Source organism: Grampus griseus (assembly GCF_964374135.1).
Source record: "Grampus griseus genome assembly, chromosome: 17".
Taxonomy (NCBI): Eukaryota; Metazoa; Chordata; class Mammalia; order Artiodactyla; family Delphinidae; genus Grampus; species Grampus griseus.
In genome coordinates, this window is record NC_139011.1 from 541535 (window position 1) to 556660 (window position 15126).

At 69.4% G+C, this 15126-nt stretch overlaps 2 protein-coding genes across 3 annotated transcripts in view; one reads left to right on the plus strand and one right to left on the minus strand.

The window, feature by feature from the left end:
- The window catches only part of BOP1 (BOP1 ribosomal biogenesis factor), a 21140-nt gene extending 6109 nt beyond the window's left edge, over nt 1–15031 (plus strand). For both annotated transcript variants that reach the window (XM_082674570.1, XM_082674571.1), the window contains 14 exons: nt 1909–1989; nt 12176–12330; nt 12429–12546; nt 12625–12726; nt 12797–13009; nt 13083–13244; nt 13333–13413; nt 13487–13556; nt 13635–13767; nt 13846–14026; nt 14102–14390; nt 14464–14548; nt 14624–14731; nt 14804–15031. In XM_082674570.1, coding sequence (XP_082530696.1) covers nt 1909–1989; nt 12176–12330; nt 12429–12546; nt 12625–12726; nt 12797–13009; nt 13083–13244; nt 13333–13413; nt 13487–13556; nt 13635–13767; nt 13846–14026; nt 14102–14390; nt 14464–14548; nt 14624–14731; nt 14804–14957 — 1932 coding nt within the window. In that variant the 3' untranslated portion in view covers nt 14958–15031. The remainder of the gene's footprint in view (nt 1–1908; nt 1990–12175; nt 12331–12428; nt 12547–12624; nt 12727–12796; nt 13010–13082; nt 13245–13332; nt 13414–13486; nt 13557–13634; nt 13768–13845; nt 14027–14101; nt 14391–14463; nt 14549–14623; nt 14732–14803) is intronic.
- On the minus strand, nt 8664–10618 carry SCX (scleraxis bHLH transcription factor). Its single transcript, XM_082675080.1, has 2 exons — nt 9922–10618; nt 8664–8983 (listed from the first exon to the last, which is right to left on the minus strand). The coding sequence occupies exons 1-2, from the start codon at nt 10492–10494 to the stop codon at nt 8945–8947; spliced, it is 612 nt and encodes a 203-aa protein (XP_082531206.1). The 5' UTR covers nt 10495–10618; the 3' UTR covers nt 8664–8944.
- Nucleotides 15032–15126: the final 95 nt, after the last annotated feature.

Sequence of the window (15126 nt, forward strand, 5' to 3'; positions counted from 1 at the left end):
AGGCTGCAGCGCCTCCCAGGAGAGGCCCGTCCTGCCTCCCTTGGTCCCCTGGTCTGGGACATTTGCCTACAGAACCCCACTTCCCTCTGGTCCTGCCCGTGGGCCCCCAGCCATCCACATGGACACGTTTGCGAGCCCGCAGCACGTGGCGTTGACCCCGTCTTGGGGTGGGCGCTGGCGGCTCTGGGCAGTCCCTCGCCACCTGGCGCCTGTGCCTGAGGATGTTGGGGGCCGGGGCTGGGCCGCTTGAGAAAGCGGAGAGAGGGCGGCGCTGTGCGAGTTCTCCCTTTTTTACGGTGGCCACTGCCCGGCTTCGGTACCTCTAAACTTTGAAGGGGCGGGGTTTGTTAGGTCCTCCTGGTCCCAGGAGCTGGGCCACGCCCCGCATCACGGCAGCCCCCTGGTGGCCACCATCTGCCTTGCAGCGTCACCTCTGGAGGGAGGATGTGGCTTCAGAGCCCTGGTGCCGTGAGGGAGGGCCCTCCTTGCCGGGTGTCCAGCTCTTTTGCCCAGGAACTCAGAGCCCCGCTGCTGGGTGTCCCCTCCCCTTGCTGAGGTTCCGCCTGTGTCTGGTTCCGCAGGCATCACTGGGGCTGGCCAGGGCCCCGGGATGGTGGCCTGTCGTGCAGGTGGTGCTGGGCTTCTGGGGTCCGGTGCCTGGTGGGGGGCATCAGACTGGCTGGCAGTTGGCAGCCTTGGAGCACCGTGGCCTGCACTGCCGACCCTGCTGCGACCAGTGGCCTGTCAGCCACGGGCTGGCATCAGGGGGCTGTGGAGAGACTTGCAAGTGGCCCGGCCTGGGGTCCTGCCAGCCCAGGGCCTGGGGCAGGTGTGTCCGCTGGTTGCTGCTGTGGGTGAGGACGGCAGGAAAGCTTTGGGTCCCAGGCTGGCCCTCTGCGCCCCCCGCTTGCCCCTGCCCCCAGGCAGTGCTGACCCACTTTCAGGGCCGGGCTCCCGCAGCGCACAGCTCGGGGAGCAAGGGGTGGGAGAGACGTGGAAACCGAATCTCGCCTTTTCCTGGCCTGGAAAGAAAGTTACTCTCCCACCCTCCTTACACCGAGGGAAAAACAGGAGGGAGGGAGAGCTGCCTTGCGGGCCTTTGGCTCCTGCCCGGGCAGGGGGAGCGGGGCTCTGGGCGGGGCGCCCGTGCTTGGGGTGGGGGGGCCCCTGCTACACTTTACTGCCCCTGGAGTCGGGGGGGAGAGACGGGCTGTTCTCCCCATCAATCCCAGTTCCGGTGCACCAGGTCCCCCCGCCCCACAAGGGGAGAATCTGTTTTCCAGGTTGGGGTGTGAGTGAGCAGTGGCACCCACTCACTGGCCCGGTGGGCGGGGTCAGCCTGGGGCCGGGTCCTCCCAGCAGTCTGAGAGTGTGGGTGCCTCTCTGGGCCCTTGGCCGGCTGCGCTGAATGTGGCCTCCTCGGGGCAAGGGTCTTGCCCTAGGAGTGGGTCGGCTGTGGCCCCTCTGCCGGTGGCCAAGAGCGAGTACATGGCCTTCCCCTCGGTGGAACGGCTGCTGAGAGGCCTCGTCCCCTGAGCCCAGGCTGGCTCTGGGCTCGGCTGGGCCTTTGGGCCGGGAGCCCTGCAGCCGTTGTTCGCATTAAGGGGTGCGGGGGTGGCTAAGTGCTCCTTTGCCGGTGTCAGCCCCTCCCTGGGGTCCTCTCCCGGAGCTTGGACGTTATGATGGGTCCAGCCCTTGACAGAGGATGACCCTGGGTGGGACCCCCTCCCTGAGAGGCCCACTTAGACCTGCGGTGGGACCAGGTTGGAGCCGCTTAGAGACTGGGGTGTAGGAACCTAGGCCTCAGCGTTGGCAGGAGGGGGCGGGCATCCTGGACCTGCGATCTGCCCCAGGCACAGGGCATCAGTGTCCTGACATAACATAATTGCTCTCCCCTTCCCTTCCCAGGCCGGGACCCCTTCGCCGAGGACGGAGGTGGCGAGTGTGCGGCTTGAGGACGAGTACGTGGAGGACAGCTCTGACGAGGAGGTATGGCTGGGGCCGTGGCCTCCTCGCTCGCAGGGTGGGCTGCACTGCCTGGGCAGAGGTGGGTCAGGCCACAGCGAGGCCTGAGTGGGCGTCCTGGCCTGGGGCCCCAGTCCCCGTCTGGAAGAGCGATTCAGGGTCGGGTACACGTGACTGCAGGAGTGTGTGTCATCGCGGGGAGGGGAGGGCACTGGGCACCTCGCAGCCACCCCTGGGCCCTGGGGGTGGGCGGCGGGGCTGGCAGGCGGTGGGCGCCCCTATGCTCTGGGCGGGCACCGACAGGCCCGGGGAGGCTTCGCCGACACCAGCCGGCCTGGGCTGGGCCCCGGGGGTGAGGGTGCAGTGACAGGCCCCACGGGCACCTGCACTGGGCACTGAGGGCAGGAGACGGGCGGCCCCGGTTCTCTGCCCCTTTCCTCCCTGGCATCCTGGAGGCCTGGGCCGCAGGGGCCCTCAGTGAATCTGGTCGTCCTTCCCACGTTTACGCTCTCAAGGGGAAAGCTTGCTGCCAGGCTAGGGGTGCTCGGGCAGAGGCTGCTGTGGCTCAGCTGCCCGGAGCTGCCCGTGGGTTCTGGGGGACGCTGGGGCTGAGGAGCCTCCCAGGTAGACGTGGCCGTGCTGCTCGCCCAGCCGCCCCCTCCCTAATGTGTCCTGGCCGCCGGGCGGGGCTGCGGCCCCCGTGCCCACTGCCCTGGCGTGAGCCCTCCCGGTGTGTGCCTCCTCGGGCTGGGGGGCCTGCAGAGACGGCGGTCCCTAACGCCCGGTGGCTCTTCCTGCCGCCTGCCAGGGGCTGTCCCCGGCTGGGGAGACACGCGCGCCGCCCCCCCCCCCCCCCCCCCCGCGCAGCTTCCACCCCCATCCTCTGCTCTCTTGGCAGCGGCTGTAGGAGCCTTGGCTGCGCGCCCGACCCGGTCTCTGTGCGCTCAGAGAACAGAGACAAAACAAAATAAATTGGTTTCCTGGCCGGAGCAGCGGGCGTGCTCGGTGAAGGGGGGCCAGTGCAGCGCGGCTCCCGGCCTGTCTCCCCCCCTCCCAGGGGCTCTGGCTGTCGGCAGCCACATCCTGTCGGCTACTTTTTTATATTCGGTATTTTGAGAAATCGATGATGATTGTAAATGGAGTGCAGAGGCCGGGGGAGGGGCTTCGGCCCGCCCGCGGGGAGGCGCTCCTCCTGGCCCGGGCTGTGCTGGAGCCGCCGGGGTGGGGGCTGCTTCCTCCGGCGATGACTATCCCATATGTCGCCTGAGTGACAGGGAGCCGTACTTCTGCCAGCACAGCCGGCTGTGGCTCGAGGGGGCGGCAGAGCTCGGCTTTCAGGGACCAGGCTGGCCTGACAGATGCTCTCCTCCCTGAGAAGTGCTGCCCCGGCCCCCCCGCCCCCCCCCCGACACACACACACTTGTCGCCGCGTCTCTGCCGTCTGTGCAAAGCAGGGTGGGCTTCAGGGAAGAGGCTTGAGAGGTGGGGTGGCGAGCAGTCCTCTCGGGAGCCCAAGGGGCAAGAGCACGCGAAGGGCGCGGGAGCCTCCCCCACCCCGGGGCTGTGCCCTGGGTGGTTGGCACTTGGGGGGGGCCACCGTCCGCGAACACTTGGTCGCATTGTGTCGGGCAGCGCCTCCTCCACGCAGCATCCTTGGAGGTGGCCGGTGGTGCCAGGACTCCACTCAGGCCTTGGCCAGCCTCCAGCAGTGGTGTCCTGACAAGGCATGCTCCTGGGGGAGAACCTGCGGTGTGGCAGTGCCCAACCTCCCCCTCCCCAGTCCCTGTCCTGCCCACCCCTCAGGCCTGGGCTTGAGGCCCGGACTTTCTAGACCCTCTGACCGCCGGCCTCTGCCGTGCATGGCTTTGGGGGACCCCGGCCCCAGGCACTGACGGGTGAGCAACGGTCCTCCTTCTCGGGAGACCTGGGTCCTGTTTCCGCACCTTGGCCTTCTCCGTACCTTCCCCCCAGCTTACATCCCAGGCAGCAACAGGGCTGCAGCCCCTGAACGTGCTGCCAGGCCACGCGTGGCGGGGGTCCTGGCCACCGTGAGTGGGGGGAGCCCCGCTCCCACAAGTCCACTGCACCCCTCCCCCACAGACGTGATCTCATCCAGCTGCCGCCCCGGGAGGAGGGGCGGGGGCGGGGGGCTGGGCGGCCTTCGCAGCAGCGGGGTTCCCCCACCCTGCCTCTGGCCTGGGAGAAGCTGAGGCCTTGGGCGGGTGGGGTGGGGGCGGGGCTGCGAGCCCCCGGGGTCCCGGCCCTGCAAGGGTGGGCGGGCGGCGGGCGCATCTGCGTCCGGGCTGCGGTCCTCCCAGCTCTCCCGCCAGGCGCCGCTAATGGCCTCCCGGCTACTGAGCGGCAGCCGCGTCCTCCGGGCCCCGCCCCCGGCCCCGGCCCCCGGCGCGGCCCTCGGCCCCCGGCGCTCGCTTGCTGCTGGCAGCGCAGCCGCGGCTCGGGTTTCGAGCTGTTGCGCAGAGCGTGCGTCTCGGCCTCGCGGGCCGCCGGCCTCCCTGGCGGGCCCCCGTCCCACGGCCAGGCTCCGACAGACCCTCGGGTCGCCCCGGCCGCCTGGCCTGGGAGGGGCCCGATGACACCGTGGCCTCACAGGTGGCCGTGGGGGGGCTGTGGGTGTGGCGGCTGTGACCTCAGGGCGCCCCTGGCTGCCTTTGCCAGGCACCACCTCTCAGCCAGGCCCGCTGCGTTTGGGTGTGTGTGGGGTGCCCCCCGCCAGCGCCGCCCCCCCGGGTCCACTTGTCACACTTGGGAGACAGGGTTCCCCCTGGGGAGGGCGGAGGGTGTTGGAGGATAGCAGCACCCTCCCTTTCACTGGGGCACCTGGGTGGTAGAGGCCCTGGCCCGCCCTGTGCCCACTGGAGCCAGTTTCCTGGGCCTGGGGCGGGGCGGGGGTGCGGTGGGTGTCGCCCTAGGGCTGGAGGTGTGGCCGTGGACTGGGGCTGGCTGGGCAGGCTTGTGGGGGCAAGTTGTGTAGGAAAGGCGGTGAGCGGCCGGCTGCTGAGCAGGGCCATCATGTGTCCCGGCCCAGGCTGCGGCTGCCTCGCTGAGGACAGGGCTCGGGGTGGGGGGCTGGCCGTGTGTGGGCAGGGGCTCGGGGCGAGTCCTCCCGAATGAGGTCTTAGAGGGGCTGGGGCTGGGATGTGTGAAGCAGCGTAGTGGGCCTTTGGCACTTAGCAAGGGGGTCCCAAGCCTATGCCCACCTCCAGCATTCCCAGGGGAGTTTCTGGGAGCCCTTGCCTGCAGGGAGCCGAGATTCGGGTGTCCCACGTGGGAATGCCCGCTGGACCCTGGCCAACCCCAGGAGGGGGAGGGGCAGGTGGGTGGGGGTCTTGGGTATCTGAGGACCCAAGAGCAGGGGCAACCTCGGTGCCCTCTCCCCCTCCCCCATGGACCCCTTGGCGGGGGAGTGGACTTGCTTCTCTCTACCCCAGCAGCCGTGGAGGCACTGGTCAGGGGTCAAGGAGTGGCCTCGGAGGGGCCCTGTGCCCACACGACGTCCGATGGCTCGGGTGGGTCGGGCCAGCAGCACTTCTGTGAGGACGGCAACTGGGAGGGACAGTCTGACGGAGGAGGTTTGGGAAGGGGGTTCCGAGTTTCTCGCCCGCCCCACCCTGGCCTGGCTGGCTACAGCTGGTGGGCCCTGCTTCTGACCCCGACCCCTGCCGGGATCCCCTCAGCTGGCTTTGGTCTTTGGGGCAGGAAGAGGCCGAGTGGGACCTGGCTTTCTCCCCTTGGGCCCGTCGACCAGGACTCAGGACTCATCCTGCCAGCACCTTGTGTGGGTTCAGCTGCAGCAGGTGGCCTGGGGCACGTGGCCTGTCCTCCTCCCGCCATGGAGTGCGGGAGAGAGGAGGCGCAGGAAGGCGGGGGGCGGGGGGGGGGCTCCGTGTCGGGGGAGCTGAGGGAACACTGCCGGCATTGTAATCGGAGAGGGGCAAGGGGAAGAGAGAGCCCGAGCGAGGGCGGCTGACCCCGCGCTCCCCGGGGACAGGTGGGAGAGGCGGAACGAGGAGAGAGTGAAGGATTCCAGAGGTGGGCCGGCTTCCTTTCTCTCAGACAGACACGGGAGGGAGGTGGGCAGCGGGCCAGCGCCGTACCTGCAGTTCCAATCTGCGGTCCTGACAGCTGCAGCCACTTTGGGGAGGGGGAGGGGAGGGGGGGGCTCTGCGAGAGCGGAAAAATCCCAGCCGACACATCAGCCGGTGGCCGCCCGTGTCCGGTGCAGCCTGGGGGGCGGGGGACCCCTGCCGCCGAAGGCTCGTCCTTGGGGCATGGCGGCCCCCTGGGAGAGCGCAGGCTGGGGGCTGTCTGGGCCCTGGAGGGGTCGGCGGGCTCCCGCCCCCACGGGGTCACATGTGCTTCCTGGCAGCCCGCAGGTGCTGCGCAGGGTGGGGGCCGGCTGGCCTGCGGGCGCAGGCGGCCTGGCGATGGATCACGTGGTGCCGGCAGCAGCTCGTTCCCCGGGCTGGGGACAGGGAGCTGACAGCCTGGCCCTGATGGCCATCAGAGCGTTTCCAGGCCTGCTTGGCCCGCAGAGGCGGCTGCTGGCCCAGGGTGCGGGCTGGGCCCTCCTTTCGTGCCGCCTCTGTGGGGCACTGGCACGCGGAGGCTCGGTGGAGGGGCGAGGCTGGCGTCCTGGGGAGGAAGTGGGGTTTGTGGTGGACGGGGGCCTGGCGGCTGCCGTGAGTAGCCAAGTGGACTCTCGTGGGGCTGCAGGGGCTCGGGCCGGCCCGCCACCCCCAGTCTGGTTTGAATTTCTGGAGCGGTGGAGGGTGACGGCGTGCCCCTCCCCGCCCCCTCCCCTCTCTCTCCTGCTGGCTGGCGGGCCAGGCTCTCAGCCTCTGCTGCTACCGGTGCAGCTCAGGGAGCGACCGGGCCCACTGCCCGGGCCCGAGGCTGGCCAAGCTGCAGCCGCTGTCGGAGTCACAGGCCCAGCAGCCGAGGGCCTGGCCCACGCGCCCCGTGCCAGGACCTGCCGGCCCCTGGGGACCGTCCCAACGGCCTGTCCTCTCCTACCGACTTGGCATCTCCGAGGCTCCCTCAGCCCCTTCTCCTCTCCTGCACCGGCTCCAAGGGTCCCTGACACCCATACCCCTCCGGCCTCGCCCTGCCTGTCCCCCTCACCCCACACTCTTCTCTCAGGCCTTTGTGCAGGGCATGCGGCCCCCTGCCCCCCATCGTCTTCGGGAGGATTTGTGAGGGAGGGTGCACTCCCACCTAGCCCAGGTATGGAGAGGTGAGGCCGGTGGGTGAGCGGCAGGTGGGCCACAGACCGTCCCCACAGAACTGCACTGGTGCCCTGGGGAGCAGGGGAGGCAGGCCGGAGACCCTGGGGGGCGTCCCTGCTTGCCCGCGTGCCCCTCTGCGGGTCGCGTTCTCGCAGTGTCCTCAGTTCCCCCGGGGCGGAAGGGGTGCCTTTCTCATCCCCCAGGCAGACCCCCACATTCCTCCTGGGTCCTGGCTCTCCAGGCAGGCGGGTGGGGGTGACCGAGCATGCCCTCTCCCCCCCTTTGGCTGGCCAGCTGTAAGCTCCTGCAGGATTAAGGAGAGGAAATTTGGGGTTGGGTTTCTCTCTGAGTGGAACCTGCCGTTGTGACTTTTTATCCTGTTATATTTCTGTCAGATTGGACACAGCCCCCTTCTAGTCCTTAATGGCTCTGGCTTTGAGAATTTCCTCCAAAATTACACCATCGCTTCCTGCTTCTCGGTTCCCTGGAGCCCGTCTGTTCAGAGGAGGGGGCGGCTCTAGCCCTGCCCTGTTGCGGTGCCCACGTGGGCCTCGGCACCTGCCCTCTCCCGGGGTCCCTGAGCCTGCGCTGAGGGCTTGCAGGGCCCGGGGCTGGCACCTGGCGCTCATGGCCATTCCCCGCCCGCTGGCCGGAAGTCAGGCTGCTGGCCAGCCTGGGGGTGCTGGGGTGGCCTGCACAGAGCCGCCCCCACCTCTCTTCTCTGCTGTGCCCGTGGAGCTCGCGCCACTAGTCTATAATTGTCACCTGCACGATTTTAGTGGTCCACCAGCTGTGCACAGCTCTGGGGAGAAGGCTGGATTGCTCTCCTCATGGGCAGGTGGGGCCTTTGGGGGAGTTGGGTGGGTGGGTGGGTGGTGGGCAGCCAGGGGTCCTCCCGGTGTGAGCGGTGCTGCCGGGGCCAATTGCAGGGCTGGGGGCAGGGGTGGGCCCCAGGGGTACACACAGGCAGCTGCCACCTGGTCCATGCCCTCAGGCCTGGGGACTCACTCTGCCAGACAGTGCCCCTCGCTTACCCTCCCCCACAGGCCCCCTTCGTGGGGCTCCGTGGGCAGAGGCTGAGGTGCCGAGGCCCTGAAGAGCGACCAGTGAGTTGCATGCCGCAAGCACTGAGGACCCTTCAGGGCACTGGGACACCAGGCAGGCTCTTGGAACGGGGGTGGGGCGAGACTGCTCCCGGGCCTGGGCTGCCCGTGTCCTGCTCGGTCCCTCGCCCTCCTCTCCCTTCACAGGTCTCCTTCGGACCCCACGCTGTAGTTCCCTGGTCGGGGGTGCTGGGCGCGCTGGCCCTGAGCCCGGGAAAGTGGGGGACCTTCCCCGAGAACTGGGTACCTTGGCCCACGGAGCCCTGAGGGGTGGGAGGGTGGGCTCGGGCTCCGGCTCAGGGTGGATTCTCGATTGCTGGAGAGGACAGTGTGCGTCCGTGTTTAGAAGATAATTGTTTTGCTTTTAATTATACAAAGTTTCCAGACTTTATATTATCGTATCAAAGATGCCAGCACATAGCGACCAGAAGAAAACCAGGTTGGGAGCCAGCACGGAAAGTTCCAGTGGGGCTGGGCAAGTGCTGGGCCAGCTCTGAGTCCCACCGCCTGTCTGTCCATCGGCCCCGCTCACAGCTGGGGCAGGGCTGGCCTGGGGGGTGCCCTCAGGGAGGCCTGTGCCCGAGTCAGGTCCATGGGGGCTCTCCGTGGATGGCCCAGCAGTGTCCGCCTCTAACTCCGAATCGCCGTCTTTCTGTCTCGGTCCTTGCTCTGCAGAGGGGAGGGCAGTGTCAGGGCCCGCGCAGAGACCAGTGCCAGCCCGCACCTCTGGGCTTCCCCACTGGGTGCTGTTTCGGGTGGTGGGGTGCTGAAAGCACCCCCCTTCCACGCTCAGCCCAGCTTCCCCAAGCGGCTTGGGGAGGAGAGTACGCTGCTGCACAGCCGAAATTGTAAAATTAAATTTCCCAGATGTTCAGGCCCCAGGAGCTCGCGCGTGCCGTCTGGAGAGGAAGTGGGGATTGGGGAGAGCCGCGCCGTATTTTCTCCTTGCCTGCTCACCCTGCTTTTCCAGTGCCACCAAGCACAGCAGAAGCCGTAAATCACGGCCAGCCAGCGTCTCCCGCAGCGGGGCCTCTCCCCCAGCCCCCAGTCTCCTGCCCGCTCCTGCCAGCGGGTCCCACAGCTGCACTGGTGTCCGAGTGGGCAGCCCCAGGGGCAGGGGCCAGGGGAGGGCAGGCAGGTGCCCGATAAGCCTTAGGCCAGTGGCAGAGCAAGTGGATCCCACTGCCCCTGAGTCTCTTTCCCCCGGGGGCAGGGTGGGTGGCCAGAGTTGCTTGATCCAACCCTGGTTTGGTCCCCTAGCTTCCAAGTTGGTGTCGGCCCTGCCTCAGTCTCCTCCCCCATCTGGCCCTGGGTGCCCTTGTCTGGTCCCCGTGGGAGCCTGTGTCCAGAGGACTCGTGGGGAGAACGTCCAGGGAAGGCCCGGCCCCGCCTGCTCCAGCTGCGCCCTCCTCCTCGTGCTGCGCCCCCCCACCCCGCCCCGGGCACGGGGTTGCGCGTGGGTTAACAGGTGCTGCTGGGGAGCTCTGCCTGCCTCTGGCCCCGCCCTCTCTGCCAGGCAGGTGTGGGTTGCACGGGTGGTTTGGAGGTGGGGGGCGCCCCATCCTCCTCGCCTCCCTTTCTGGGGACGACCCGCGGCCAACACTCACCAACTTTCTTTGGTTGCTGAGGCAGAAGGTGCAGATCTGTTTGGGCTGGGCGTTCTCGCCGTCGCGGGCGGGGGGCGGGGGCGGCGGGGGTGGAGGGCTGCCAGAGCGCGCCGCGTGGAAGAAGGCGGGCCCCGAGTGGCAGGGTTGCCCGTCGCCGCAGGCCTCACCCACCAGCAACACGTTGCCCAGGTGCGAGATGTAGCTGGAGGCCAGGCGCAGGGTCTCGATCTTGGAGAGCTTGCGGTCGGCCGGCTCGGTGGGGATGAGCGTGCGCAGCGCCGTGAAGGCCGTGTTCACGCTGTTCGTCCGGTCCCGCTCGCGCGCGTTCGCCGTGTGCCGCTGTCGGGGCTCGCGGCCCGGCCGCCCCCCAGGCCCCGGGCCGCCGCCCCCCGCCCGCCGGCCCCCGGCCCGTCTTCGGGCGCCCTGGAGGCCACAGCGCGCCGCGTGCACGCGGCAGGGCTTCTCGTCGGAGCCCGAACTCTCGCTGCCGCGGTCCTCGTCCTCCGACAGCGGGCTCACCTCGGGGTACAGGTAGCGGCCGGGCGGTGCCGAGCGCAGCATCGCGAAGGACATGGGGCCGGCGGCCGCCGTCAGCTCCGCGGCGCGCTGTGCATGCCGCTGCCGCCGCCGCCGCCCAGGCCAGGGGGGCGCGGGGTCTCAGGGCTCCCGCGGTGGCGGCTGCGGCGCCGCGCGCACGTGTGCGTCCCGGGCTGGAGCAGGGCCGCGGGCCGGGCCTTTATAGCCGAGGCGGCCCCTCCCCCGCGCCGGCCCGCCCTCCTCCCCGCCTCCCAGCCCCTGGAGGCCGCTTGGAGCAGGGGCCCTCTGTCCCTCTGCCTTCTCGCGCCACGGTGAAGGGGCCTGGAGCATCTTGCTGTCTTTGGGGGATGCGGGGAAAGTGGGAGCCCCCTTCTGGGTGGTACCGGGGCTGTGCCGCCTCCTCTCCTCCCTCTTTGCGGGGGGGGCAGGAGGGTCAAGCAGGACCCATGACCCAGGCCTTCTTCCTTGGCATGACCAAGTTAACCCAGCTGCCCTGGCCCCAGCGCCTAGCCACACCCTGTCTGTCTCTCCCTCCCATGTACACTTGGGCCTTCTGTGCCCGGAGGAGGGGGCAGAGAACAGCTTTGAGGGGCTGGAGTTCAGCCCCAGCTCCCTTGGCCACCCCCTCTCAGGTTTGTGCCTGGGGTCGCCTGATGACACAGCCTGTGTCTCCTGCACCTGCCCCCTCCTGGCATCAACCTCCAGGTCTGGCCCAGGCTGTGTGTGCCCACTTTACCGGGTCCTGCCTGCGCTCCTGCTCTGGAGAAACCCCCACCAGCACCCCGTTCCCCTGCTGAATGCTCCCGTGGGCCTTTTCTCTGGGCCACCGACCCCCCCACCCCCAGTCTGTCCAATTCAGGGATGGCTGTGTAGACTTGGGGGTCACAGGAGAAGGAAGGGCATTCCTAGCAACGGCAGGGACACGCGGGGGCACACCTGGAGGATGGGCAAGCGGGGAGAACTGAAGTCGGCAGGTTGGGGGCTGGGGGCAGGTGCAGAGGGGCAGCTCCCAGAGGGTCCTGTCCTGCTGTAAGGGGGAGGGGTTCCCAGGCTCCCGGCCGTGCTGTCTCGTTGGGGCCACTCCTCCCGGGGCTACTGTTGCAGGAAGCGGCCGCCTGGGCAGCAGTCTCTGTGCTGGGTGGAGGGAGGGTGGCGGCTGGCAGGGGCCTCGACCAGGAATGTGTGTCCAGGAATGTGGCTGCTCTGCCCGCTGAGGGTGGGGTGGGGGCAGGGCTGGGGGCTGGGGAGTCCCTGAGCGCCTGCAGGTCACAGTGCGGCGGCTTCGCGTCCCTTTGTGGTGGGTGGGTGGGGTCTCCCCCGAGTCCCTGCCCGTGGCTACCCGGTTTTGCCTGAGGCCCCCCGCCAGGGGAGGGAGCCCACGGGCGATGAGGTCACCCTTGCCTGTGGCTGCCCGGAGCCCTGGCCAAGGAATCCAGGGGGAGGCTCCGGCGTTGGCGCTACTTCAGTGGAAAATGTGAAGGTACAGCTCCGGCGCCTCTGAGGGCCAGGGGGTGGTGGGGGACAGTGCCGGCTGCCCTGCCACGTCACACCCCAGGGAGAGGGCACAAGCCAGGGTGCCCGGGTGCTGCCCCTGGCTAGCCTTGAAGCCCGTCCCTTTGCCCTCACCTTTCCCCCTCGTCTGTATCTTTTGGGGGGCTTGGAGGGACGGGTGGGCACAGCGGGTGTCCAGTGCCGATATGCTGGCCTCCTGCCCCAGGACATCCGGAACACGGTGGGCAACGTGCCCTTGGAGTGGTACGATGACTTCCCCCACGTGGGCTACGACCTGGACGGCAGGCGCATCTATAAGCCCCTGCGCACCCCTGACGAGCTGGACCAGTTTCTGGACAAGATGGACAACCCTGACTACTGGTGCGGGCGTGGGGCGGAGACTGTGGGGTGGGACAGGGCCGGTGGGCTGGGGCGGCGCGGGCTGGGGCAGGGCCTCGGCGCTGACGGGCAGCCCCTAGGCGTACGGTGCGGGACCGGATGACGGGGCACAGCGTGCAGCTGACAGATGAACAGGTGGCCCTGGTGCGGCGACTGCAGAGAGGCCAGTTTGGGGATGTGAGCTTCAACCCGTACGAGGTAAGGGGCAGCCGCTGTCCCCAGGGTCTGGGGGCACCTGCGGGGCCCGGGCCCACACCCCTCTGTTCGTCCCCGCAGCCGGCTGTGGACTTCTTCAGTGGGGACCTCATGATACACCCGGTGACCAACCGGCCTGCTGACAAGCGCAGCTTTATCCCGTCCCTGGTGGAGAAGGAGAAGGTGGGTGCGGCCCCATCCTCCGGCCCGCCCCCGGCCACCTGCCCCCGCCCTGACCCTGCCACCTCTGCAGGTCTCCCGCATGGTGCACGCCATTAAGATGGGCTGGATCCAGCCTCGCCGTCCTCGGGACTCCACCCCCAGCTTCTACGACCTGTGGGCCCAAGAGGACCCCGACGCGGTGCTGGGCCGCCACAAAATGCACGTGCCTGCACCCAAGCTGGCCCTGCCGGGCCACGCGGAGTCCTACAACCCACCTCCCGAGTACCTGCCCAGCGAGGAGGAGGTGAGCCTGGTGCAGGCTGGGGTCTGCCTGCCCCCGCCCGCCCCGCGCTCCGGGCTCACTCCTGCCTTCACAGCGCATGGCCTGGGAGCAGCGGGAGCCCGAGGAGAGGAGGCTCAACTTCCTGCCGCGCCGGTTCCCGAGCCTGCGGGCTGTGCCTGCGTACGGCCGCTTCATCCAGGAGCGCTTCGAGCGCTGCCTTGACCTCTACCTGTGCCCACGGCAGCGCAAGATGAGGGTGTGCGGTGGGGGGTGGGGGGTGGGGCTCCCGGGCGGGGGCGGGGAGTGGGGGTGGACACAGCTGACCCCACGTGCTCCTCTCCCAGGTGAACGTGGACCCTGAGGACCTCATCCCCAGACTGCCCCGGCCACGCGACCTGCAGCCTTTCCCCACGTGCCAGGCCCTGGTGAGCAGACAGGGCGGGGCGGCTGGTAGCACACAGTTCCGGGGCTCCGTCCCTCACCGCCCCTTCTCTGCAGGTCTACAGGGGCCACGGCGACCTCGTCCGCTGCCTCAGTGTCTCCCCGGGTGGCCAGTGGCTGGCATCAGGTGGGCCTCGGGCGGGGCAGCCCTGCCATGGGGGCTGGGCTGGGGGCCGGGTGCTGAGAGCCCATCCGCTGTGCTCAGGCTCAGACGATGGCTCGGTGCGGCTCTGGGAGGTGGCCTCCGCCCGCTGCGTGAGGACCGTGCCCGTGGGGGGCGTGGTGAACAGTGTCGCCTGGAACCCCCGCCCGACCGTCTGCCTGGTGGCCGTGGCAGTGTGAGTATGAGGCCGGGGGTGCCCGCGCCGGCGGGGGTGGTCCTGTGCCCGGGGGCCTTCACTGGGCTCTGGCCGCAGGGAGGACGCGGTCCTGCTGCTGAACCCGGCCCTGGGGGACCGGCTGGTGGTGGGCAGCACGGACCAGCTGCTGAGCGCCTTCACCCCGCCCGCGGAGCCTGCTGCGCAGCCCGCCCACTGGCTGGAAGCCTCGGAGGAGGAGCGCCGGGTCGGCCTGCGGCTGCGCATCTGCCATGGCAAGGTGCGGGGGCTGTGGGGGAGGGGGAGGGCGGGGCGGGGCGGGGGGGCGCGGCTGAGCCCACCTCCCTTCCCGCAGCCAGTGACGCAGGCGACGTGGCACGGTCGTGGGGACTACATGGCCGTGGTGCTGGCCACCCCGGGCCGCAGCCAGGTGCTGATCCACCAGCTGAGCCGGCGCCGCAGCCAGAGCCCTTTCCGCCGCGGCCACGGCCAGGTGCAGCGCGTGGCCTTCCACCCCGTGCGGCCCTTCCTGCTCGTGGCTTCCCAGCGCAGCGTCCGCCTCTACCACCTGCTGCGCCAGGAGCTCACCAAGAAGCTGACGCCCAACTGCAAGTGGGTGTCCAGCCTGGCAGTGCACCCGGCAGGTGAGGGGGCGCCCTGGGTGGTGGGGGGCAGGTGGGGGGGCCACCAGGTCCCTACCACCGCGTCTTCCCCCAGGCGACAACGTCATCTGTGGCAGCTATGACAGCAAGCTGGTGTGGTTTGACCTGGACCTGTCCACCAGGCCGTACAGGGTGCTGAGGTGAGGTGCTGGCGGGTGGCAGGCTGCTCCCTACTCACCCCCCCCACACCCCCCTCAACCTGGTCCCCCCCTCAGGCACCACAAGAAGGCCCTCCGGGCCGTGGCCTTCCACCCCCGGTACCCGCTCTTTGCGTCTGGCTCCGACGACGGCAGTGTCATCGTCTGCCACGGGATGGTGTACAAGTGAGTGCCGGTGCCCGCCCGCCCCCGGGGGGACTGTGCCGCCCACGTCCTGAGCCTCTCCCTTCCCCACAGCGACCTGCTGCAGAACCCGCGGCTGGTGCCGGTGAAGGTGCTGAAGGGGCACAGCCTGACCAAAGACCTGGGGGTGCTGGACGTGGCCTTCCACCCCACCCAGCCGTGGGTCTTCTCCGCCGGGGCCGACGGCACCCTCCGCCTCTTCACCTAGGCGGCCCTGCTTCCCGGGCGGGGCAGGTGGGGCTGGGCTGTGTGTGTGCTCGGACACTCGCTCAATAGAGGCATTTCTCCTGCTGGCGTGACCTTCTCTGAGTCAGGAGGCCTAACGGGGGAGGGGGCCTGCTGACCTGCCCAGAAGGAGAGGCCACGTCGCTGCGGCA

Coding starts and splice junctions, on each gene's coding strand:
- SCX (XM_082675080.1), bottom strand. CDS start 10,494: ATGTCCTTCGCGATGCTGCGCTCGGCACCGCCCGGCCGCTACCTGTAC. Junction 8,984..9,921: donor TCAGCAACCAAAGAAAGTTG/GTGAGTGTTGGC, acceptor TCCCCTCTGCAG/AGCAAGGACCGAGACAGAAA.